Genomic DNA, 23,971 nt, shown 5'->3' on the forward strand with positions numbered 1-23,971 from the left:
TGTTATTGGTAGATTATTTTTTCTTATTTTTGCAATTCTACAACTACATGTCACAGCTATGATGATAGGTAATTCTTTAATTTTGCTTTCTTCTCTCTGCAGACATTTCCCAAGGCTGTTCAGGTTCAGGATCATGTACAGCCTTGCTCACCTTGTTTTGAATTGCTTTCCCTGCATTTTGGCTCACGTAGTCTACACTGGCTCTAAATGAGGGGGGGGGGAAGAAGGCAGGACAAGTTTCAAAGTGCATCCTCATGGTCACATTTACACTAGATTGACCTGTACCCATGCCCTAAGGTACTTTTTTTCTTTCTCTTCTTATCCATGCAGTTGCTTTGGATGTTTGCAAAGCCACTGGGCAATTTGGACAATTCAGGGACAAAACTCAAAACCTCCTCAAAATGTCTACTGAATTTCTGTTTTTCCTGAATGACTTTGGGTTCTGAGCTCCAAAACATTCCTAGGAATCTCCCGCTTGTTTTTCTCATTGGAGATATTTGGGTGAAAATGCAAACCTATCCTGATGCCTAGAAATGAAGTTGGTGAAGTACGTAATTTTGGGATCTTCAGTCACTTGTTGATCAAGATGTTATTAATTTTTCTGAAATGAGGATTTAGTAAGAAAAAAAATCATGATTGTGAAAAATGTCCTGATGCCTTCTTGGGAAAAATGTACTTTTTTGTGACTTTTGCCCAAACACCCTGTCCTCAGCCCCCTAGCTGCCTGCCCCCTCTCTCAACTCGCATTTTCCCACCTTACACACCCAAGACTTGAAAAGCCCAAACCGCAGAGGCTTATGATAAAATAAATTGACACAAGGCAGACTGAGCCATTGTGTTTACTGAAATGCCAGTCTTAACAAGTCATGGGGCGACATTAAGGCAATTGGTTTCTTCAGCTTCGTTCCTCACCAAAATAAACTCAATTCTCTCTAATTTTTCTTGTGCCTTTAAAAACTAATTTACGTTTTTGTCTCAGTGCCCGGGTGCCCTGGGCTCTGGAACTCTCAGAGAATAAACTTCTCAGAGAGTTAGTCTCAGAGAACAAAGTGACATTGGGGCTCTCAGCTATTCTTCGGATTGCCTGAAGGAGGTGCACGCTGCTATGGAGTTTAGGGCCCCTGAGGGCACCACAGTTTCTGCTAGGGACTGAAAATATTCACCTGATTCAGTGAGGAGCTAGGGGAATGTTTCTGAAAGACAGAATACCAAGATAAGTAATAGTAATAACAACTAGCACTAGCAAGTACATTCTAAATGTTTAAAGGATTATCTTATTTAACACTCAAAACAAACTTGCAAAGGAGGTTCATTTTAATTTCATTTTACAGATGAAGGAACTGAAGCACAGAGACGTTTCATCATGTATCCAGGGGCACAGGGACAGTAGGTGTACAAGAGGGCAGACCGCCTCCTCTTATCCAAGATCTTTTCACCAGGCCAGCATAGTTTCTACCTGGTGCTCTAATTAGGAATAGCGAATAAAAGAGCAGGATGAGGTGTAGGGATCATTAGCCGACTAAAGCGCCCCCAAGCTTCCCTGAGCATTGTCAGTTCAGGGTTGGAGGCGGGTAACTTCCCCAGAAAGCAAATGAGATAATTCTAGGGTGAGGCTAGCCAAGGGCACTTGGGGACCAGTAAATTCAACCCTCTGTCAAAGGTTACACTATTCAACTCTACCAAACAATAATGACTCAAAGGAAATCTCACCTCTCCTAGTGGCTGGGGCACTGAGGTGTCTAAGAGCACTTTCTCTTTCCTCTTCTACTGCCTCGCAATTAGAACTTGGAAGGTTCAAAGACAGGCCTTTCCTTCTCCAAAACTCTTTCGCGGAATGTCAAGGACAGCGGAGCCTCCCGGGCACCCTGTCTTTTCTCTGCATTCCAGGGAATGATTTAGGCCTCAACTCCTGGGCGCCCTCTCGTGCAAGGCTTTCCTGGGGGAATGGGAAGGTGTCGGTAGAAGGGCTGGTATCCTCTCTGGAGCCATGGGCAGGCACAGCTGTGAAGACTCCAGGCAGCAGGATTGAGCGGAGAGCTCCGAGCCCCAGAAAAGCCTTGACTGGAAGTCTCGAGTTCATTCCTAATCCCCACCTGCTCCTCACCACAATGCTTAGTCGGTTAAAGAGCTTTAATGAGTGCTGTTTCTCAAAGAGGCCGGGTCGAGGAGAGGCCCCTCTAACCTGTCCGCGAGACGGAGGAAGGGGGCCCTTTCGCGAAATGAACGGGAGGGGGCGCTAACTCCAGTGTTAATGCCCAGGGACCTCCTTCCTCAGGGACATGTCTTGGTTTCCCCTCGTGGCCTCCTTTATCACACCTGCGCGTCTCTCGCGCGCCGGGATCCTTTCTCCCAATGGTTTACCCAGGACTGCAGCCCTTGCCCTAGGAGTTGAGTCTCTAGTGTGTTATCTAAGGAGACACAGCATTCCCACCCCAGGAGTCGTTGTCTTCCCACTCCATCCAGCCCCTTGCTCCAACCAAGCCCACGGGAACCAACTCCTCAGGAGTTAAAAAAAAAAAAAAGTGTCAGGCGAACTGCTCACTGAGGTGGCTCCTGAGCAGTAGGTGCAGAGGCAACAATGTATGCGGGTATCTAGAGGTCCAGTGACCACGCAGTGGAGGAGGGAAGATGGCTCTGGTGATTCATTTGAAATAAGTCTCCCAGTGGCTGGGCCAGATAAGAGTGTGCGTGCATCGGATGCTAAAACTCACCAGCTATCTCAATCGGGGCCCAGGGAAGTGTCATGTGGGCTGTAGCCTCCCAGTCTTCAGGCATAGACCTTCGCGCAGGTATCTGAATGGAGCCTTGAGGTCTGAGCAATCACTTCTCCCAGAGGGGGCAGGGTCCAGCTAGGAAGATCTCTGCGGCCAACTGTGCCTCAGACACTCCACCAGCGCTTACTCAGGTCTTACAGCCGAACTGTCCTGTCTTTTTCTTTCCTTGTTTTGATTCCCACCAGCTATTGGACTTTTCTCTGGGAATTCAGGGGTGGTTATTTGACGTTGCTCTGAGCTGGAAATGTAGAAAGGTAGCCTTTCCTGGTAGACACTGAGAGGATCCTTTCAACTTTTTCCATTCTATAAAGTATTAATAAATTGGTTGATGATGTCAGTGTCATTAGGGTGAAATTGAGATGAGAGAAGTCTTTCTCACAATGGCTGCTTTAGGGGGTCCCTCCATTTTGCTGTCCTGAGACTAGGCCCCCAGAGATATTTGTGTGAAGCGGTGAAGAAAGACTGAGGAGAGAATTGGAGGCTTCTGGAGGGCCTCGAATCTCGTCCAGGATGAAGAAACAATAACAGGACACCAGGATTCAAAAGAGGAAGAGAAACATCACATTATTTATTTCCAAAGAAAATAGCCAAATGCAGCGCCATGTACACAAAAGCCTTTGGAGGGAAAAGGAATCACAGATTTAATATCATTTACATTTATATATTTACAAGATCAAGCCATGGCTTTCAACTTTGTTGTTCATTCAACAATCACTTTCAGTCAAACAACTTTTATTTTCAAGTTAGTTCATAATTTAACTGACACTAAAGAGACAGATGATAAATCACAAACAGTGTGGGTAGAGAGGGTACAAATAGTCTAAAGATTTCAGCCAGGTTTTTGTGTATATGTGAATTATGATTACAAAATGTTTGCCTGTCTGTATAATTCACATTCATTGCAATTATTACATTTTCTCATAAATTAGCAATATAAACAAACATATGGAGACCTTCAGTTAACAAATAAAATCAATATCAGGAAGAACATTTTGCAGCAACTGTAATAACAGCATGGGTTACAGCTTGGAAAAACTTCTTTACAAGCCATTTATTCAGCACACACAGAGTAGGGAGACCAGCACAGCCTTATTTATTTAAACCACCTTTAAAACCACCACAGGAGTTTTGGGGAAACCTGAACTGGGTGAAAGTTTCTTTGCTGGGCACAATATAAAATGAACAACTTCACATGTGAATGAAGGGAAGGATGGGCATTTACATGCATTTTCGATCACTGTGTTGTAGACCAAACCTTCTAAACTTCAATTGCCAAGACTCTGAAGGAAACAGGAAATTAATAAAACATCTCTCTCCTTCAGCTATTCTCCTTCTTATTAACGGCAGAAAGGGCTTGTTGATTGCTGCTAGTGAGAAGAAACACACAATGGGTCTATTTTTAGCAGAGGTGGCTTTGAAGGAGCAGGAGATATTAACAATTGCTTGGCTGCATTCTTAAGTTCCAAAGATCCTGGGCAAGAATATTAGGAGCCTGAGGGGTACCCAAAGGAAACCCATCTATGTGACCCAACTTGGGCTGATTGAATGCAAACCAGAGCAGAAAGAAGCAGAAACACAATTATGGACTTAGGGTATGTATTCTGCTTGCACCCTCTCTGCATTCTTTTCCTCGTGTCCCAAAGCTTGTCCCGAGGGCCCCCCAACTTCTGCATACTTCACCAGACCAGGCCCTGACCCTGATGTATAGGCATTGCTTTTGTTTATCCCTTAGCAAGACTTAGACCTAAAGTTATGTATTGATGCAGTGTGTGGATATTTTTTTAAAAGAAGTTTGATTTTTATCTCTTTAGAAACGGTTTGAAACTAACGGGGCAGAGGGAGTTTGACAGAAAGGAGAACAAATCGCTGACAAAGAACCTTTTACGTTTCATCAGCGTTGTTAGGACGACAAGCAGGAATGTCTCAGATAATAACTCCCACTTCAAAGATTTCTCAGCTCAATAGAAAGCGGACCATCCTTTTTATTCAACCACAAGGACTGGCACTAAAGAAGACTCCACTGTTTGATTTTTTTTTTCACTGTGTTTATTTTTCCCCTATTCACTGGGGTACTTGGATAAAATAAACAACAAGACAATTAAGGGAACATGGACTTCTAACTTTCCTGCCATCTTCCCCACATCCCCTTGGCCTTGGGCTCTTCAGTTTGCATCTAGGACTAGTCCAGGCCTAAGGGTACCACACACCCTGCCTTAGAAAGAAACAAGTTTCAGGGGCCGCAAGAGACTTTTGGGATGGAAAGGAAGAAGAGTGGCACGGAAAGCCAGAGTGGAAATTCCCAAGGGCACAGTCTGAACTCCTCAGACTCCCCCAGGGTGGCTCCCTTCCCCTCAAGTCACCATTAAATTTAAGCCTCCATCCTACTCAAGAGTCAGAAAGGCGATTTGCACAAAACTGAGCTTGGAATGCTCATTTGTTAAGCTTCGGAGGCTGCTTTAAAATCTTTCACTCCTGATCCTGGAGCCTCTTTGGGGCGCAGTCAAGATGCACAGAGTCCTTGTGCTCCTCCCTTTCCTGAAAGTGTCCCCTGCGCCAAAGCCTCCCACATCAGGGTGCAGAGTGAACCCCTAAACGTGGGCAAGTCGGGTTCTAGAAAGGAAGTATATACTGGAGAGCGCAGTGACAGTATTAAATGGCGTGAAAGCAAAGGTCAGCGCAAATGTATCTTAATAGAGTGTCTGTAGTGAAGTGTGCCGCCTTTGAAGCGGCCGCTCCCCGCGCGTATTTCCATGGCGAGCCTAACGCGGCATGCTGATGCACCGTCAAACTCACACTTTCAACCCCAAAACCCGACTCTTTGAACAACCCGAGCTTGATTAGACCTTTCTCCTTTTCTTTCCCCTCTTACAAACCATTTCCTCGCCTTTAGAAACTCGCCATCAAACCCAAATGCGCCCTCTGATCACCGCAGAAAGCAGAAACAAAGGGGGCTGAGCGGCGATTCAAGCGGCTCTTTTCTTCCTTCACATTATTATCCATTTTTATTATGATCGGGTACAAGTGCCCATTCGCGTGGGTTTTGTTTACCGGAAATTAAATGAAAATGATTTAGTCCGCGTCAAACAAAAATATATACTTGTATACACAAGAAAAAAGGTCTGTTAGACGTAAATATTATGTCCTTAATGAAAAGCCTGGACGGGCTCCAGGCTTGGCCTTTCAGGATTTCAGTGTGACTTGCATATTGCCATAGAAATCCTAACTTACCATGAAGATGCACCGTGGCGAAGAAACACTGCTTTGTGCGCGGGCCCTTTGATGTAGCAGGCGCGAGATGCGGGGCGCTCAGCTGCGCGGAGCGAGATTACCTTGAGAGCAACGCGGTGGACATCTGTAAGAAGCAAATGAAAAATTAAAGGCGATTAGTGACCGACCAAACATTTTTGTTTTATTTCATTATTTTAGATTGAGATAGAAAGCAAAATTGGGAGCTTAGAAACAGAAGACAAAGAAAAAAGTCCTACTTCAGGAAGGGGGACTTTTTAAACATTGGCAGAAGCAGCAAGTTCCGCAAATGCCCTCTGCACCTTAGTGGTGGGGTTGGTGTTTCACTATGGGAAGGAGTTGTTTGTTGCCGACTGCCCGCGCTGGGTCAGGCAGCCTCTGGGCCCTATTGTATTAGGTGTAGGTAGGAATTTCAGTCCCCCTTTCTCAAGGACGGATTCACTAAGGGTGTATTTGGAAGATTGCATTTTTTATTTGGAATCATGAAAATAGTTCCACTCCAGTTAGGATGTTATTTCATCTGATGAAAGTTCTGGGGGCTGCGGGCAGGAGTGCTAATTGTCTAATTGCGTCTGAAGAGGATAGAGCAGAAGAAAATTCATCAGTGGCAGGGCCAGGAATTGTTTGCTGGGCTCAGATTTTAAAATTGAGGTCTTTTGTGGGGCCCTCCCCAGAGACAAAACCTACCTCCCTCCCCAATACACACACACTGATTTTCAAATTCTTAGGGAACTGAGATGAATCTGCCAAAGCTTTATTATTTTATTTTCCTTTACTTCTTCAAGTCTTAGCTAGGATTTTGGGGCAGCCGCATTCTCCCTGCAGATGGGGGGAGGGGGGAAAAAGGACCTGATTTTTTTCCCTTTGGCAGCAATTGCAAAGGCCTTTCTCGCCCCCTCCTTCAACATCTGGTTCTTTTTTTCTGGGGACTTCATACGCAGCATATCAAATACACATTCAATCTAGACCCACTGGGTGTTTGCCTTTACAATATTTATTATTGTGGATCATTTCTCTAGTTCCTCCTACACCTTTTTAAAAATAAGACGAACATTGTGCAATTACTGACAAAGACCATCACCGAATTGACGCAATTCACCCAGACACGGCCGCCTAGGTCAGGTCTCTCCACTTTAGAGGCTTCGACTCAGTGACGTCATCAGCTCGCTCTACCCCCGGAGCCCAAGCACCTACAAGACTACACAGGCAACGCCCCTACAGGGGTTGGGGTGGGAAAAAGGCCCGGGGAGGCCTCACAGCATTGAATCCTGAAGCCTCTCTGGTGTTCCTTTGTCTGTATTTCTTGTTGTTTTGAATTCACTCCCTACTCCAAGTATACAATGTATATTGAGTCTGTGGACGACAGGCAGATGTTTATCTGTGTGCCCAGGCCACTCCATAGGGGTGGAAGCGTCTAACCACCACCCACCCACCCCCTGCTGAAAAGACGATGAATCTCCCTTATCTCCTTTATAGAGGAGGTTGGAAAAATTAGGACTTGTGTGTTTTTTGTTTCAAAGGATACCTAGGGAAGGGGAAACCATAGGAAGGCAAAGAGGAAAGAAACTGGAGTCAAGAAAACGGCTCTGGAATTCCCTTTGCCCCCTTCCCTTGATCTGAACTTCTGAGGTTGGAATTAATGTGGGGGAGGGGAGGGTTAGAGTGGGGGTGGGAGCGGCCCAGTCCTCGAGAAAAATATTTCCCATTCTGCGAAGCATGCGGGAAATTTGTGGCTTTACTTTTGTCATCTGCAGTTGACAGGATTGCACATAAATTCTCCAACTTTTTTTTCCATCTCCCTGTCTCTTTTCGCCCCTAACCCTGGTTTTATGATACCCAGTCATGAAGGCGCGTGTGGGGGTGATGGTGCTGATTGTGACTATAGAATAAATAGGGGGACCATATTTATCTTTTAAAATAATGGACATTATATTAGCGTATTCAGTGAGCTCCAGCAACTATTACAGGTGGCCGGCCGGCCTTCCTTCCTTCCGCCCTCGCCCTCTTCATGCCTCAGAAACGTGGCCTACTCTGCATTCGGTGTGTGCGGAAGCAGCAATCACAGAGGCAGCCCTAATACCGGAGGCGGCGGCAGCAGCAGCAGGGCCAGGTGGTAGCTCGGGGCTGAGGATCGCAGCGGGGGCAGCCGCTATGGGGCCCAAGCCCTGACACACGTACCATTCGCTCAAGTCGGCGGTACGCGCCGCCACCGCCGCCGAGGAGGCCACCTGGGACTCGTGGCCGCAGTCCGACGAGGGCGACACGAGGGCAGACGGTGTAGCCGAATCGTAGCCAGAGCTGGGCGGCGGCGAGCGCCCGTGCACCTTCATGTGCTTACGCAGCGAGCTGGGGTGCGTGTAGCACTTGTCGCAGCCCCGCACCTTGCACGTGTATGGCTTGTCGCTAGTGTGCACGTGCGAATGCTTCTTACGGTCGCTGCTGTTGGCGAAGCGCCGCTCGCAGCCCTCGAACTCGCATCTGAAGGGCTTCTCGCCTGGCGGAGGCAACGCAGAGACATTAGTGCTTGTAGGTCGTGTTCCCGTCAGGTGCTTGCCACCCTCCCCCATTCGTCTCTCATTTTCTGGAAAATAACTACAAAATATTTTCAGAAATCCCTTTCCACGGCGCCTCAGGTCGAGCACCCCTTTCCCTCGTGCAGAGAGCGCCCCCGGTGCCCTCTCCTGAACGCCTCCATCCCTCCCGCCTTCCTCGTCTGGGCTCATGGGGAGGGTATGGAGGAGGAGCGACAGTGACTCCATCTTAGTCGAGTTTCCATCCTCGAAAATCCTGATCCACTCGGGTTGTTTCCTCCAAATTTTCTCCACTTGGAACCAGAAGCACTTCTGCTCGGAAATACATTAACGGAGGAGCTCACAATATAGTTAACGGGGAAGCTCACATCTGCTCGATTTAAAGTTGCTGTTTCAGACAAACTTCTCTGCCGCTACCCCGCCCAGCCGTTCATCCCCCCCACCCACCCCCATCCTGGCCCAAATTGTTTCCTAAAGTAGGTTTTGCGCAAACGCCAAAGCGATGAAATAATTTAAGGATGCGCAGCCGATGCACATTGTTTGTGCATAAAGTGGATTCGTGCTGCCGGGAGAGGTATTCTGAGCAATGATTCACTTCAGAAGAGATTTTTACAGGAATGGAGCCCCCTCCCTCTTTCCTTCTACCCCCTGAGGGCAAACATTTAGCAGCATTCTTCAAATCTTGCCTAAACCTTCCGGGATCCCTCCAGATACGCTCGCCAGTAATAATATTTCATTACGCTGCTCCAGAGGCCTCCCGGAGACCGTGCTGTGGGCAGCTGGCCCTCCCAGTCCGCACTGACTTGCGATGTCGACCGGTCTGCCCAGACCACCCCCACCTGGCTGTCGGGCCTCTGGGTCCTAAGACGAGGGGTTGGCGCGGTAGGGTCCGCACAGGCCAAATGGGATCCGAGGTCTCTACCGCAACCACGCCCTTGAGCGCTGCGGCTTCGGGAAGAAAACAGCTGCTGCTGTCAGGCCAGGCCTGGCTCCGCAGCCCGGAGGGCGACCAGGCGGCTGGCATAGGCCGGGGAGGGGCTGGGATCGGTGGCTGCGATGCCCTGTAGAGCCGAGGGAAGGCGCGAGTGCACGTTAGAGTGACAATATTGGCCGGACCGAGCCCCAATCGGGGAGCTCACGGCCCCCTGAATTCGCTGACGTGTAGGAGAGGAAAGGACCCCGAGAACCCGGAAGCCTAGATTCCTGCCGGAGCTGCAAGTGCTGCGGAAATGGGGGAAGAAGGTTTCTGGGCGCTTTAAACAAATGGCTGCCTCCCAGCGCTCTGAGTTAAGGGACCGGCTACCTAGCGTCTAGCTGAGGAGGAATACGCGCAGCTGGAGAACTGTTGCCTTTGTAGTTGCTTCTCCCGCCGCATCCAGGAAAAACAGGCGCTTTGGGGCTGGTTAGAACAAACAAAGCCCCAATTCCCGAGCCCTGTTGAGGCTCGGACAGAGAGGTTTGCGCACAACCTGCGCTTCTGCGCAATCAGCGGCTCCTGAGCCCGTGTCTCCGGCACCACTCGGTCGCTGGATTCCCACCCTACAGGAGCACAGCTAGTACACTGAACACTCTGGAAGGTGTTGGCACCTGCCATTTCGCGGGACACTGGCACCGTTTTATAAAACAGTGATAGAAAGATGCGGAATAAATCAGTGTTCCTATTTGCCCCTATTTTTAACTCCTCTGATTCCTGCCAGCATTTGCAAACCCAGAACTTTCTTCCTTCTTCTCTTTCAAAAAAAAAAAAAATTACAAAAAACATACAATTCAGGGCCTGCAAAAGAACCAAGGTTATTCTGAGAAAACAGAGGTGAAATGGAATTAGAATTTGGTGCCCCTCCCCAACAACCCCCACCCCCAACAAAAATCCCGCCAAACGCTTATCCGATCTCGTGAGCGCCTCACTGGACATTCACGTAAAACAAAAACAATTATTTCGCTCCAGACGAGGAGCAGAGGAGAAAACAGCAGTGCACTGAGTGATACCGGCAGCCGGGAAGTTCGCAGGCCCCTAGGAGGCCAGGTGAGGCCGCGCCCCAGCTTGCTCCGGAGCTGCAGGAGGCGCCCTGGTCTCCGCGCTTGACATCACCCCCGCCCCCCGCCAACACCCGGCCTCCAGTCCTTCCCCCTCCCTCCAGCTCCCTGCACTGCGCCCTGGGTGGGTGGGTGAATGTGAAGAGGCGGCGTTGGGCTAGGCCCCTGCAGCCCGCTCGGAGCGTCCTAGGCCTGGGGCTGCGCTGTGAAAGACCCAGATTCTCATCCCAGAGGCCCAGCAGTCCTGAAAGGCCTCCTCTCCGACCCTGAGCCGGGTCCGCGGGACAAAGTTCGGAAGCTCGGGCTAGCTGGGCCAGCGCCATTTTCTCGCACTTGTGGCTGGATCTGGTTGTCCCGGCGACTGCGCCCCGGCGCGGTCTCTTCTCCTCTACCTCGGATCCCCAGCACTGACTCGCCCTCAGACGCCGGGGAAGGTGTGGTGAGCTCCCGGCCCCGGCCGAGGGGTCCCTGGAGAGGAGCTGGGTGGCGGTGGCCAGGCCGAGCGCGGTAGCTGGCCCGCGCCTCCCTCCCCGAGGCACCATTGTTCCGGGATCGCTGTGACCGCCACAAAGTGAATCCTTTCGGTGCGGACAGTCGCCTTCAAAGCCAGGCCCCGGATTCAGGTCAGGGAGAATCTCAGCTCCTGAGAAATTTGCTCCTGTTTGCCGCTTCCGCTACTCGAGGAAATGAAACGCCATTAATATTTGAAAAGGCAATTATTTTCCTGTTGAATCGAGAACTGTCTTCATGAATAATTTGTAGTGAGGTCTATTGCCATTTGAGAAACATTTTTTTCTCTCTCTCTCTCTCTCTCTCTCTCTCTCTCTCTCTCCTCTTTTTATGACTAGGAGGGGGATTTGAGGGAAATGCCCGAGCAGGCCAGACTCTGTAGTTCGTTGTTGGTCGTGTTTGTTTGTTTGTTTTTGTTTGTTGTTTCCCCCACCCCCCACCGCTAATGAATCAGGACCGCGAACCGAAAGAAAGCACAAAATTCTGTCCTGAAAACACGAAAACCTGAGCCAGCCATGGCGCACTGAACTTGCTTCTCTGCTGTAGGTCGACTGTGCTAAGAATTTAACCATTTTCTGCTTCACAGAATTCAAACAGTGGGCCGGCAAAGAGCTGTAAAAGTTTGTTTGTTTAAAAAAAAAAAAAAACCCTGTCATTAAAGATGAGTTCCTTCTCCAGCTCAGGACTGCGAGTCTACCTTCCGGGTGTCCGCCGCCAGCTCCCGGAGTAGCAGGCCTGGGTCCAGGATTCCAGTGTGACCTACCGCCCCTTCCCGAAGCTAAAACCTCGGGTGAGGGGGTGAGATCCATGCGACATTGTGGGAAACCCTGAAAAGAGCTCAGGGAAACCGTACACTTCCAGACAAGCTTTAGAAATAAAGTGCCAGGCTCCAAGTGGACTTTGGTCTGGTCTCCGCATGTGCCAGTGTCCGGGCCATGGACCTTCCCCGGGAACGGAGAGTTTGGGGAGAAGATAGGTGTTAGAACAACTAGCCTTAGGAAGTTCTTTGACTCCAACAATTGTCGATGTTCCAGCAAGAATAGGGGCGAGTAAGGCAAGGCACCGGGCAGTAGGAGAAGTGGGGCACCAAGCTGGAATTCATTTTATTTTCTCCTGTCCCCACCAGTCCCCTTCTCCCGCCCCCAAAATGGGGGAGGGGAGAAGATGTTGATTTCTTAAACTTCCAGTGAGGAGGAGCGAGAAAACCCTAACTAAGGAGAGTACAAACAATGGCTGCTAAACTAATTAATGTAACTTCACAGGCTGTTCTGGAAGTGTGAAAACTTTCTCCTTGCAGTTGTATTAATTAGAGATGCTCTGGCCAGAGGAGTTCAATTTTGCAGGCTCTTGAACGATACTCCTTTTTTTCTGTTAACTAGAATTAGCAGATGTAGTTGACACATGTCCCCATTTCCCTTAGCAGCTTGGTAAATGATATTTAAGGTGGATAGGTCTGTGCTAAAGCGAAAGTGAGGGTCCACCAAACATCCCTAGTGTCTGGCCACCAAGGCTCAAAAATACGTACAAAGTTAGCCCATTCGACCCCCAACTCCTAAAGAAGGCTCCAGGGCCTGGTAACCTCCCAGTCCAGGTGGGCCAGGTTATCAGGACGACAGGTGGAAGAGTTCTGCTGCGCAATTCCAAAGGGACAAGGAAAAAAGTTAGACAGCTGTTCTTATGTCTTTACGACTTTGGGGAACAATGCTGTTTTAAAATATCTTAAAATCAAACTCTTAAGCAGAGAGCACATGTTTGCACACACAGGGTCCTTAGGCATGTTCACCCTTGTCCCCACCAGAACAGAAATCCCGCACTATCCTCCCTACACACAGCCTCCGGAAACTTCTGTGATTCTAAGAATAGAAGCGCATAATTAATATTTTATGGCCTTGGCTCATGGAAACAACCCCAAAATATTTCCCCCTCCCCTCAGTTGGGACTTGAGGAAATCCAGACCCGAGGGCCTGCTTCCCCAGAGGGTCCGCACGCGACAGACAGCGCCGAATACTGACCTGTGTGAGTTCGTTTGTGTATTTTGAGATTTTCTGATCTAGCAAAGACCTTCCCACACCCCGGGAAAGGACAAGGGAAGGGCTTCTCGCCCGTGTGCACGCGGATGTGATTTACAAGTTTGTATTTGGCTTTGAAGGGCTTTCCCTGGCGCGGACACTCCTCCCAGAAGCAAATGTGGTTGGCCTGTTCCGGGCCGCCGACGTGCTCCACGGTGACGTGCGTGACCAGCTCGTGCATGGTGCTGAAAGTTTTGGAGCAGAGACTCGGGGTCGCGGTGCCGTCGGCCGCCAGCCACTTGCAGATGAGCTCCTGTTTGATGGGCTGGCGCATGTAGCGGAAGAAAGCGCCAGGACCGTGGGGCGCAGCGAGGTTCACCGTCAGGTTCATGCCCCCGTAGCCATGCAGGGCTGCGGCAGCTGCCAGGGCGTCGCTGCGGGCCGCAGGCCCTGGCGGGAAGGGCTCCGGCCGCGCGTACATGTCTCCAGGGAGCCCCAGACGCAGGAGTCCATTCAAAGGACGGCTGGGGGAGGCCTGGGGAGGCTCCTCGTGGAGGCCCGGAAACACCGAGGGGCTGGAGGCGGCGGTGAGCTGGGGGCCATGGTGTCCAGAGCTGCTACCTGTTGTCGAAACAAATAGCGCGCATGAGAACGGGTGGCGTGGGCTGCGCGCTCTTCCCTGGGCCCCGGGGGGCAGGCCCAGCCCTGCCGCACTACGGCCTCTGCAGTCAGCCGTGGAACTCAGAGCCAGACAGCGCCAGCAGTGAACCCGGTGGACAGAGCAAGGCCAAACACCTCCGCCGCCATTGGGCCGGATTGCTGTTCGGCCAAGTCCCCCGCCGCGCCATGAGCTAGAGAGGGATGGTAGCGGCAGAGTAGATGTAAGGGGTAATGGAAGGCGCAGGGCTGAGTCTGTGGGTTGCTGGGGGTTCTGCTCCGGAGGGGTAGGAGCTGAGCCCCAAGCGCACTTTGGCGGCTAACACCCCGGGGCTCTCCGGGGCACGATGCCCTGCGGGGAGTGGAGGTGACAGAAATGATGATGTTGGAGGTGGTGGTGGTTCTGAAGCGCCCCAGCCATATATATTTTCAGTGCCCCGCTTGGCTAGGAGAGGGCGGCCGGCTGCTTGCCGACCCACGCTCCCCGGAGCTCCCTGTACCGGGCCGCTAACACCACTGCCACCTGACAGTGGGGAGGGGAAAGGAAAACCACACAAAAAAACTTCTGTAAAGTTTTTTTTCTTTCTTTCTTTCTTTCTCTTCTTCTTCCCAAGGTTTGGATTTGGGCGCGCCCACCCCCTTGGCTATTAATGCCTACGCGAAATCCTGCACACTACAGAAGTAGCAGCAGGGCGCGTTAGGAAGTCAATAGAGATTCAGGGCCGTGGCCTGGACCCACAGAGAGGAACAATCGCCTGGGTAGCCCATTGGCCCGCGGCCGGGTCCGACGTCAGTGATGACAGGTCCTGCCGCACGCGGTCGGTCTCTCTCTCTCTCTCACACTTCCCCGCTCCAACCGCCACCCCCTCACACACCTCTCCCCCAAACATATACCCTCTTTCCCTCCCTCACCCCACCCCCACAGCATCTCAAGCTTCCACTGCTCATGCGCTCTGACCCGGGCACAAATCCTTTTCTCTCCCCTTGAGCCTCCTCCCCCTCCTCTCCGGAAAGCTGAGTGGATCAGCTTTGACTCAGGGCTCCTGGAAGTACTCGGGGCTGGGTTATGCCACCATTCACCACAACTTTGGGGAGGCAGCATTGCGGGACCTCAGTCGGGGCTGATGGGCAGCATCGTGTGCGCAGAGATGGCGGTCTCGTTGGGCAGTTTGTCCCTGCAGCCTGCGAGAGGAGGGGGTCGGGATCGAAGGACCGAAGGAGGTTGCTGACTCAGGAGCCAGGAGCTGAGAAACTCCTAGGCTAGCAGCCGTTGAGCCTAATTTTATTTTCTGGCTTTCTCCGAAATGTCTCGTTTCCCTCATCTTTCTGGTCCTTTTCGTCTCTCTTATTTTCCCCAAAACGTCTACCTCACTTCGTCTTCCTTTCTCCTCCCCTCCCCCTCTCTTTCCTCTATACTCTCTTCCCATTTAGCCTTGCAGGCCCCTCCTCCCCGGTGTTGGAGAGCTCAAAGACGCGCGAAACCCAAGGATCTGGCCCTGACCAGGGACAGGATAAGGCGGGAAGTGGTGACGGCCTGAAAAGGCTGGGCTCGAACCCGTGCCTTCCTGAAAGGACTCTCCCCGCCACAAGTCACACCCACCCGCAGGCCTGCTGGCCAAAGAAACAAAGGAGTCGGGCGTGGATCCAGGAGAAACAGGTTTTCGCTCTCGGATCTCCCTGGGCAAATCAGGGATCCTGAGCGCTATACCCTGCAGTCGTACGGAACCTCTGGGAAAGGGGATTTAAGGGTAACTTCCACTTTCAGCTTCGGCTACTTGTTGCCTGCGGTCCGAGCCTCCTCTGCTTCCTCCTACCTCGTCTTAGACCTCTGTAGAAAGTGCACGCCGCGTTTCCCCTTCCAGGCTCTGAGAGGGCCTGCAGGCCCGTGGCCGCCTCCGACAAGATGCCTTCCAGTGCTAGGGGGGCCACTTTGGCGGGATGGGGGTCGGTTGGTTAAAAAAAACTTAAGTTCTGGCTCAGTCGAGTGTGGCAAAAGCCGAGGGTCGGGGGTTGGGGGGCTTTGGGGGCGGGCGGTAGTCCTTTGTCTGAGCCGACCGGCTAAGGTCAGCTGCGTCGTCCGGCGATTTAAAGGGCTGCTGGCCGGGACTCCTGCCTTGTCGCTGCAGCCGAAAATGCCAGTCTAATTGCTTGGGCTTCCCTGGCGGCCATAAAAAGTGTCCCCCAAACAGAGAAAGGCTTGTATCTTTAAGAAAAGTTTTAAAGATTGAGTAAAATATCCCATGCCCCTTAGCAGAGGCAAGAAGTTTTGGCAGATACCAGCAATGCTGAATAGAAATTGACTGAACTGCCCCTCCTCCCATCCCCAGCACCAAGGACTATTCTTATACATTTCCTGGTCAGTAAATAAGGCCTTAAAAATTTTTTTTTAAAATAATTAACTGATGTATAACAGTTGGCAGATTCTTTGAGACCTTCATTTAATGCATTGTTCCTCCCTTGGGTGCACTTTAGGGAGGGATTAACTTCCACAACAATTTCTCTCCACTTAGACACGTCCAGGTCTTTCTGCTCCTCCTACAAGAAGAGCTTGGATAACTCTACCAATAGATACTCCTCAGTATTTAAAAAAAAAAAAATTAGAGAAGAGTATTTGACTGCCAGACTCCCACTCCCTACTCTCAAAACCAAGGGCTTCCACACAGCAGTTTTGTGACTAGACTCTCAGGATATGTCTCCCTGGCTTTCACTTTCTCCCATGGTTTACTCCTCCACCAACAGGCACCATCTCTCTGATCCTTCCCCTGCTCTGATCCTTCATCCAAGCAGTGGCATGGCCAGGTCTCCAGTGAAAGGTTTACACATCTCAATGAGTCATTTCACCTCACAGGTGTATGTTGAATGATGCAATTGTCTAGGCAACTCTGGACTGAATCCATGAAGGACTCCAAAAAGCAAAACAAAAGCCAGAGTATGTTTTTACCTGAGACTCCTTGCCCAGTTGTTTTTACTATCCGCATCTTAACACCAAACTTGTTCAGCTTATGTGGTATTCAGGTTTAAGTGCAGGGGAACTTCTGCAATATTCCGGCAATTAAAATATTTTTTTCTCTGCTGGACCCTAGGTAATCTAAAACTAACAGTTCAGAATGTTTGTCAAACTCACTTTAGCTTTAAGACTCTGATTTGCACAAACACGGATTTTTTTTTTTTTTTTTTTTTTTTTTTTTTTTTTTTTTTTTGAGAGGGAGTCTCCCTCTGTCGCCCAGGCTGCAGTGCAATGGCGCCATCTTGGCTCAATGCAACCTCTGCCTCCCTGGTTCAAGCGATTCTTCCACCTCAGCCTCCCAAGTAGCTGGGATTACAGGCACCCAGCATCATGCCCAGCTAATTTTTGTATTTTTAGTAAAGACGGAGTTTCACCATGTTAGCCAGGCTGGTCTTGAACTCTTGACCTCAGGTGACCTGCCCGCTTCGGCCTCCCACAGTGCTGGGATTACAGGCGTGAGCCACTGCACCCGGCCAGATTTCTTAATATATACACTGTGACCCCACCTCCATCAAAAGCTTTGAATAACAGTATGGATAGATAGGAGAAGAGGGGTTTTTAGTTGTTTCAGGCTGTGGAACCCTTAGGAAGCCTGGTGAGTCTGTTGAACTTCTAATAGTCCAGTATTTGCTGCGCATATTCATCATAGAAGAAAACACTAACTTTCCAATAGAAGGTTGTGAAAATAAAGAGGCATTTTTTTCTCCTCCAAGTTTATGGGCCCTCTGGAATTCTAACCACTGACTCTCTGGACTCCAGGGTTAAGAAACAGAGGTTTTATACACATAGTCTGCTAGCATACTACACACTTTCTGTTAGTCACTGTGCCTTTGAAAAGCTTTGAACTTGTGTATGACTTTTTTGTGCCAGCAGCAAAAGGGCAAACACATCTGATTCAGCCAAAATCCTGGAGAGTAGGCTGGCCCCATGGAGCTCCTTCCCAGATGCAGCCTTCTCTTGAAAGCTGAAAACATCTGGACCCATTTTAGGTAGCTTCTTCTTGCTTGAGTAGCCAGGGGTCAGTAGACCTGCAGGTCACTGAGGTTGCCTGATCTTTGCAAGTTCCTTAGAGCTATATGGTCTATATGTTGGTTGGCTAAACCCAGCAATGGGACCAGACATTCTCCTCGAAGGACATTTCCCCAGAGACAGCAATAAGGGATTACATAAGGATCTTCAAGGTATATCTTTGAAATAAGCCCCAAAGCAGTATCCAGTTCAAGGTGATGGGGCATCAACAACTGAGAGGTATATTTTAGTCTTTAGAGAGATCATTTTGAGTCTTCCAGAGCCTGGGAAGCAGGGAACCCAGGCTACAGAGATTATCAATTGAGCGGGCTAAGGAATGGTGTCTCCTCAGTGCTCTTCAGATTTTTTTTCCAGAAACATCTCACTATACCTGCCCCCAACACCAAATGCTTGACTGAAACATTCTATTCCTACCCATGCCTGGAGATATAACATTGTTAAGTCTACTTTTCTGCTTCATTTGTAAAGAAAAAGAGTATCTCACAACCCACAGATCTTTAGCACATGTCAAAATGAAACACTGGAAGCTTGTTTTCTTGGGGACCTATTTGGAGCATATTCCACCACTAGACCCCAAATATCTCTCGATCTTCAGAGCCTCTGCAAACCAGTGCCCAGAATCATGCCCTAAGCACTTTTGCTCACCTACCCAGACGAATACAGTGGCATAAACAAGTGATTTCCTAGTTCTTTTCTAGAAATAGAACATTTGGTGGCCCTACCATCTGCCAGAGCTCCTTAAATCACTGGTTTGAATGTCTGATCTCACTGCCTTGGAAAGAAAAAAAAATGGAGGATATTTCAGATCAACAGCTGGGCTATTTTTCCATTTTAATATTTTAAGCAATGCTAAATTAAATGATGATTGTTTGTTGTAAGTTATGCCCAGATCAGGAGGTGGGCCTTACTCAGCTGAGGGCCACTGTATAGAACCTGGCTAGAAACAAGTCTTGTCATCTGAATGTTCTGCATCTAAATCAATAGTCACTTGTTCAGTTCTTTCTTCCCTGTTTCTGGCCAGGTTGCCACCCTAAACAGAGGTAAATTTCTTTAGAGGCTAGTCACAAACAGACTTCAAGATTCCTACACAGGGAGTTTGCCTCTATTCTTATGCAAAGAAATAACATAAGCCCCAGGAGGCCATCCGTATTTCTAAGCCCAAATTGTGCAAAGGAGATGAGATCTGTTAGGATTTTGGCAATAAAAGAGGATATTCTTCTCCTCTGCTATGGAAATTTGAGTTTTAAACATCATTAATGGAACTGAGTATGGAAGAAAATATACTTGGATATGCTTTAATTTCCAAGCAAGGATTCTACAAAACATCCTGTGACAAAAGCTTACGAAACATTGCTTTTGGGTCTTCCAAAACAGTATTAAAGAATCAAAACAACTGAATTTACATAACAACTCATACCTCTCTTGAGACTTTTGCCATTAAATCATCCCCAGATAATATAGAGAGCCATTTCCTGGGTTGTCTATTTGACTTTGGTTAGGAAGGTTCCTTTGTCTACCAATGAGGGAACATCTTTGGAGGCAACCATCAGCTAGTGATATAGTTGAAATGAGGAAAACTAGACGCCTGGAAGGGAAAATACCACCCTAAATCATATGCTTATTCTAAATGGAATATTAAATTAAATTCTTCACAATGAAGGTATTCCTGACAGAGCAGCTGTCAGTCACTCCCTGTTCAGACACCACATTGTGGGAACCTCGTCACTACCACATTGCAGAAGGCTGGTATCCCTGGTAAAGATGATGTATATCATGTAAACCCCATCATCCAGATCAAAGTCTGCTTCTTTCATGGAAGCCAATACATGTCAAACCTCATTCCAATCAAATTGTCTGGAAATGAATTCAAGATGAATATGTCATAGAATAACGTGACAGTGGAATTGCAGAAGGTCAGGGGTGGTTGTTTCAATGAGAGAATCGTCAAATATTAATTCTGGAACGTCCAGATGAGTAGGCATTGAGGGGGATTAGCTGGCTGCTGGTGGGACGTTGTGTCATTGATTTGTGTGCAAATGTATTGAACACTAAGGAGTTCTAAGTTTCATTTGAACTCAAGAAACTCCCCCCAAACTCTCAACCCAACATAAACAAAAGACAAAACAAAACTTCCTACTTAAAAAAAAAAAAAAGAAGAAGAAGAAAAGAAACCAGCAAACCAATATTCAAAGGAGGATTTTAACTTACTTGACTCTTTAAGAGTGTTTCGGTAAAGCCGTAATCGTTTCCTCATCACCAAGGATGTCTTGTATCTCATTTTCTGACTTTGAGCCTGTTTGGGAAGAAAAGAGTGACAGTCACTAGTTAAACAATTTTACACGTCTGTGTGGCAACATCCTGTGGTTTGAATGTATGAATGAAAGAAGGAGTTGATCTGAAGATCTTTCGGTCTTTCTTTGACCATTTTCAAATTTTGAAGCTAAAGAAAAGGATTTTGCCGGGAACAGCCCATATTGCAAAATGATATATCTTTGGTGATAAAAACATTGAAAAATTATAATTTCCCAGCTAGGCTTTCATTTGAAACTCCTTTGTTGTTTCTTGAAAGCAGAAGTAATCTCTCTTTTAGTCAGTGCTCAAAAATCTGTAGCTTCCCAAATTTGAATTAATTGCGTAAGAAACCTTATTATTTTTCAGAAGTTTATTAACTGAAATTTAGTGAGGTGTGGTGGGGAGAGCCTACTGAACTCTGAGAGGTTAGCAGCTAAAATTTGATTTATAACTGTTGGAACCAAGAGGAGAGGAATTTCTTTGCAGGTTTTCAAATCCTGTTCTGCCTGTGGTGGTGCAGAATTCCTTAGCCTCACATTTCCCACACCCCAGACCCATTTGGGATTCATCACCGGTTGACTTTTTAAAGTTAATATAAAATTTGTCAGGTTAAAAAGGTATAATTTTAATCATTTGGTTCAAATCATCCACATTTCATAGTTGAGAAGGGTAGAAATAACACCTCCCATAAGATATACACATTACTCATCAGATTCACTTTGTGACTAAAGTTACCAAGCCATTGGCCGCCTTAAATACTTAAAGCCATCCTGAGGACCTCTGCATCTGTCAGGCAAGGCTGAGGCAGTTGAGCAGCCAGACAGAAGCATCTATCCGGCCCCCACCCTCAATTTGGCCTAGAAAGAAAAACAGTCATTGAAAAGGTCTCAGGCTGGACAAACACAGCAAGTCCTCTGTCAATGGGGATGTCTGCCCACAGAACAAGCAGTTGTTTAACTTGTTGAACCACAGGCCAAATCCAAGTGGGACTCTGTTATCTTAAATGGTATCCAGTTCTCTACGCACAAAGATCTCTCTCTCTCTCTCCCCCTCAACGTCCAACCAGAATTCCAACTAGCTTGGCGGCTTTTACCCTTCCATCTCCCCTCTTTTCTAGGTCCAGGCCTAGGAGGCAGGGGGGTAGACTCACCTTTTCCCAGAGGGTATTATTATTTTCAATTCTTTCTAACCAAAAGGCATTCTTCCCCAAAGGTAATAAGCTCCTTCCAGCACAAATCAGGAAAGAAAGGAGGCCTAACTTTGCATTCCTACAGAAGGGCGGCATGCTGGGCGTCCTCACTCTGAAATTTCCTCATGGCAGGATGTCTGGCATGGAAAAGTCCTGGTTGGTTGGCAATAATAGAATTTACTCTTTTGCTTCTGGGGGAAATGGGTGTGAGGTTCCCTAGAGATCCCTGTCCACCCATAAGGCAGCCCCAACCCAACTTCTAAGAGGTCTGGATCACTTCTGTCCCAGGTCCTGTCAGCCTTTTGTGCACTACAGACCCATAGACATGCAAACAAATATTGCAGAGATTGGACTAGGGCAGGCAACAGGGACCTTAGGAGGCTCTCTGTAGCGTTTCCATCACACAGCCTACACAGGGAACTAGGGTAAACAACTCCTTTAGTTCAAACTCTGACACCACTTAGCAAACAAGCCAGTCATCTTGCTGAAAGAGAGGTGAGAGAATTTGGGAGCAATCCTGGGGCCCGTGGACCTGAGGTCCCAAACAACCACGGAATGTAGAAACTCAGTTTCGTTTTCCCCAAATGCTTGCTCCCCACATCAACCACGGCCTCCTAATTGCCAGTCCATAGCACATCCTGGAGACTTTTTGGAATCTGCCCTCCTGGCCCCACCTTGAGAAGAGGAACGGGTGCCAGGGAGCTCCAGTGATTGATAGTGCCGGAGGAGAGCCAAGAAGGTGGGACAGTGGGTAGGTGCAAAAAGCACCATTTTTATTTGGGGGAGCCTCGGAAGCTGCAAATTGTGGGGCCGACCTAGCCGGCGCAGGACTACCCAAGGTCAGAGGTCAGCTGCAGCTAGAGACTTCAGTTCCCGAGCTGCTCCTTACTGACTAGCCGGCAGGCGCGGGAAAGGCATGCCCACCTCTCCGCTGCAACTTGTCCCTGGCGGGCGCAGAGCAAAAACCCTGAAAGCTGGCAGGGAGCTCTGAGCCAGAGAGGAAACTGGCCCCGGCCTTTGTCCGCTGCCTGATTTACTCATCTGCACCCTGCACCTTTCTGGCTCCCCTCCATTCGACCCTCAAGCGCCAGGAGTTTGCTGAGGCTGGGTTGTGCAGGGGCCTTTACTCATTCTCCTGTTCTCTAGAGGGAGAAGCTTGGGTTTCCCAGCTCGGGGCTGAAGTAAGTGTGGGCAGCCTCCGGGTGCCCAGAATAGAGTTTGTATCAGTAGATCAGGCTGGGCATTTAGCCCTCCCTTTGAATCACCCCTCCCCCAACCTGCAGGCGGCTGAGACAGGAGAAAAAAGAGCAGCATGCAGTGGTGTGGGTCGCTGCGAGGACAATACTGTCGGAAAGCGGGGAAAACATGACCTTGGAATCCAAAGGGAGTTTCCTGAAGACGGTGACGGCCGAAGTGCAACCCTCCAAAAGCCCCTCCGCTTTCCTAAGACTTTGACATGGGCCATTCATCAACCCCAACTTTCAGATCCAACCTTTGAGCCAGTCCTAGCTTTCTTTCACAGCTCAGCTCTATTCCCTCCTCATTGGCCCCTAATTTCCAATGCCCCTGGGTCTAGGCTAGGGGCCAGAATCCTAGGAGCTGCGGCCTGCTCCCCAGAGAGCTAGTTGCTGCTCTTGTTCGCATTGGAGATAAAGAAAGCCAAGTCCCGAACCCACTGCTGGCCGCGCGCAGAGAGCAGATCCCAGCAGTCAGCTTCCTGAGGCAGGACCAGGGTGAGGGAGGGCAAGGAGCCGCCCTGAGGTGGACTCAGGCGGCATCTGCCGTCAGGTTGGGGCGGAGAAGTTCCATCGTCTTGCTAACTTGGCGCTTTGACCCTGGAGAGGGGAAGCAGAGACTCTCCTAGCCACCCCCTTGGGGACAGAGCAGAGATACCTCCTGTAAAGGCCCCCTCCCGGCACCCGCCTTGCTCATTTTTCGCGAGGGAACCTCTGGGCCACGACTTCCATTCTTGTGCCCACGGTGGGGCACCCAGGCAATTCACAAGGAGAGAAGGGAAGGCAGGCAGGCAACAAACTGCTCCTGGTTCCTGTGCCAGTGGGAGCCCCATTTGTACCCCTTTTCCCTCCTCCTGGGAAGAAGGGATGGACTCATCCTCTGCGTTGCCCCTTTGCGGAAGGGCCCCCTCCTCCCCTTAGTGTCAGTGGGGTGGGGCCTGTATCCACGGTTGGGGGAGGGGGGTGGGATGAAGGAGGAGATGGGGTAGAAAGACTGGCTGGGCCTCTTCCCCCACTGGGGTTTGGGTGCCAGTGGTCCCCTTGAGGGTACTTGCTACCCGGTCGCTGGAGGTACAGGTCTCATCTGTCTGCCCCCTGGACTCACGCACTTACCCCACTCCACCTGTTGCCAGGATCGCCTCATTTCTGCACATCATTTCGGGGTGGCTGAGAGGGGACCACAAACCCCTCCAAGCCTCTCTTTTGTGGTTCCAGCGAGGCGGTCATCCTTCACTTCTCCTTTTCCAGCTTTCAGGAAGCAGTTAGGGAATGTATGATGAAGCAGAAATGAGCCGTCAGGATGATATTTTAATGGCTTATATGTCACGTTGGTGCATGTGGCTTTGAACTGGAGCCGCTCGCGTTTCCTGCAGAGAGCGCCGCAAATCCCACTTGATAACTTCTACAACCCACAACTTTTTTTTTTCTCACATTCACTCTTACCCTGTATATTTGGAT

The 23,971-nt window shown here is 49.2% G+C and overlaps 1 protein-coding gene across 4 annotated transcripts; it reads right to left on the reverse strand.

Moving 5' to 3' along the window:
• Positions 1-3,312: 3,312 nt before the first annotated feature.
• ZIC4 (Zic family member 4) lies at positions 3,313-23,764 on the reverse strand. 4 transcript variants are annotated; one of them, XM_008951893.6, is made up of 5 exons: positions 23,627-23,764; positions 20,006-20,090; positions 13,108-13,725; positions 8,199-8,514; positions 3,313-6,126 (listed from the first exon to the last, which is right to left on the reverse strand). In XM_008951893.6, coding segments are annotated over exons 2-5 (1,005 nt in total). In that variant the 5' UTR covers positions 20,076-20,090; positions 23,627-23,764; the 3' UTR covers positions 3,313-6,125. The 4 variants fall into 4 exon arrangements, with proteins under 4 accessions (XP_008950141.1, XP_003826542.1, XP_008950143.1 ...); XM_003826494.7 differs by lacking the exon at positions 23,627-23,764 and adding an exon at positions 21,240-21,862; XM_008951895.6 differs by lacking the exon at positions 13,108-13,725.
• Between the last annotated feature and the right edge of the window lie 207 nt (positions 23,765-23,971).

This window comes from Pan paniscus, chromosome 2 (genome assembly GCF_029289425.2).
Source record: "Pan paniscus chromosome 2, NHGRI_mPanPan1-v2.0_pri, whole genome shotgun sequence".
In the NCBI taxonomy this organism is placed as follows: domain Eukaryota; kingdom Metazoa; phylum Chordata; class Mammalia; order Primates; family Hominidae; genus Pan; species Pan paniscus.

Excerpts from the sequence above, each read along its gene's own strand:
- ZIC4 (XM_003826494.7), bottom strand. The coding sequence starts at position 21,374 with ATGCCGCCCTTCTGTAGGAATGCAAAGTTAGGCCTCCTTTCTTTCCTG. Across the intron at positions 20,091-21,239 it reads ATAATACCCTCTGGGAAAAG|GCTCAAAGTCAGAAAATGAG; the intron begins GTGAGTCTACCC and ends CTTCCCAAACAG. Across the intron at positions 8,515-13,107 it reads ACACAAACGAACTCACACAG|GCGAGAAGCCCTTCAGATGC; the intron begins GTCAGTATTCGG and ends TGCCTCCGCCAG.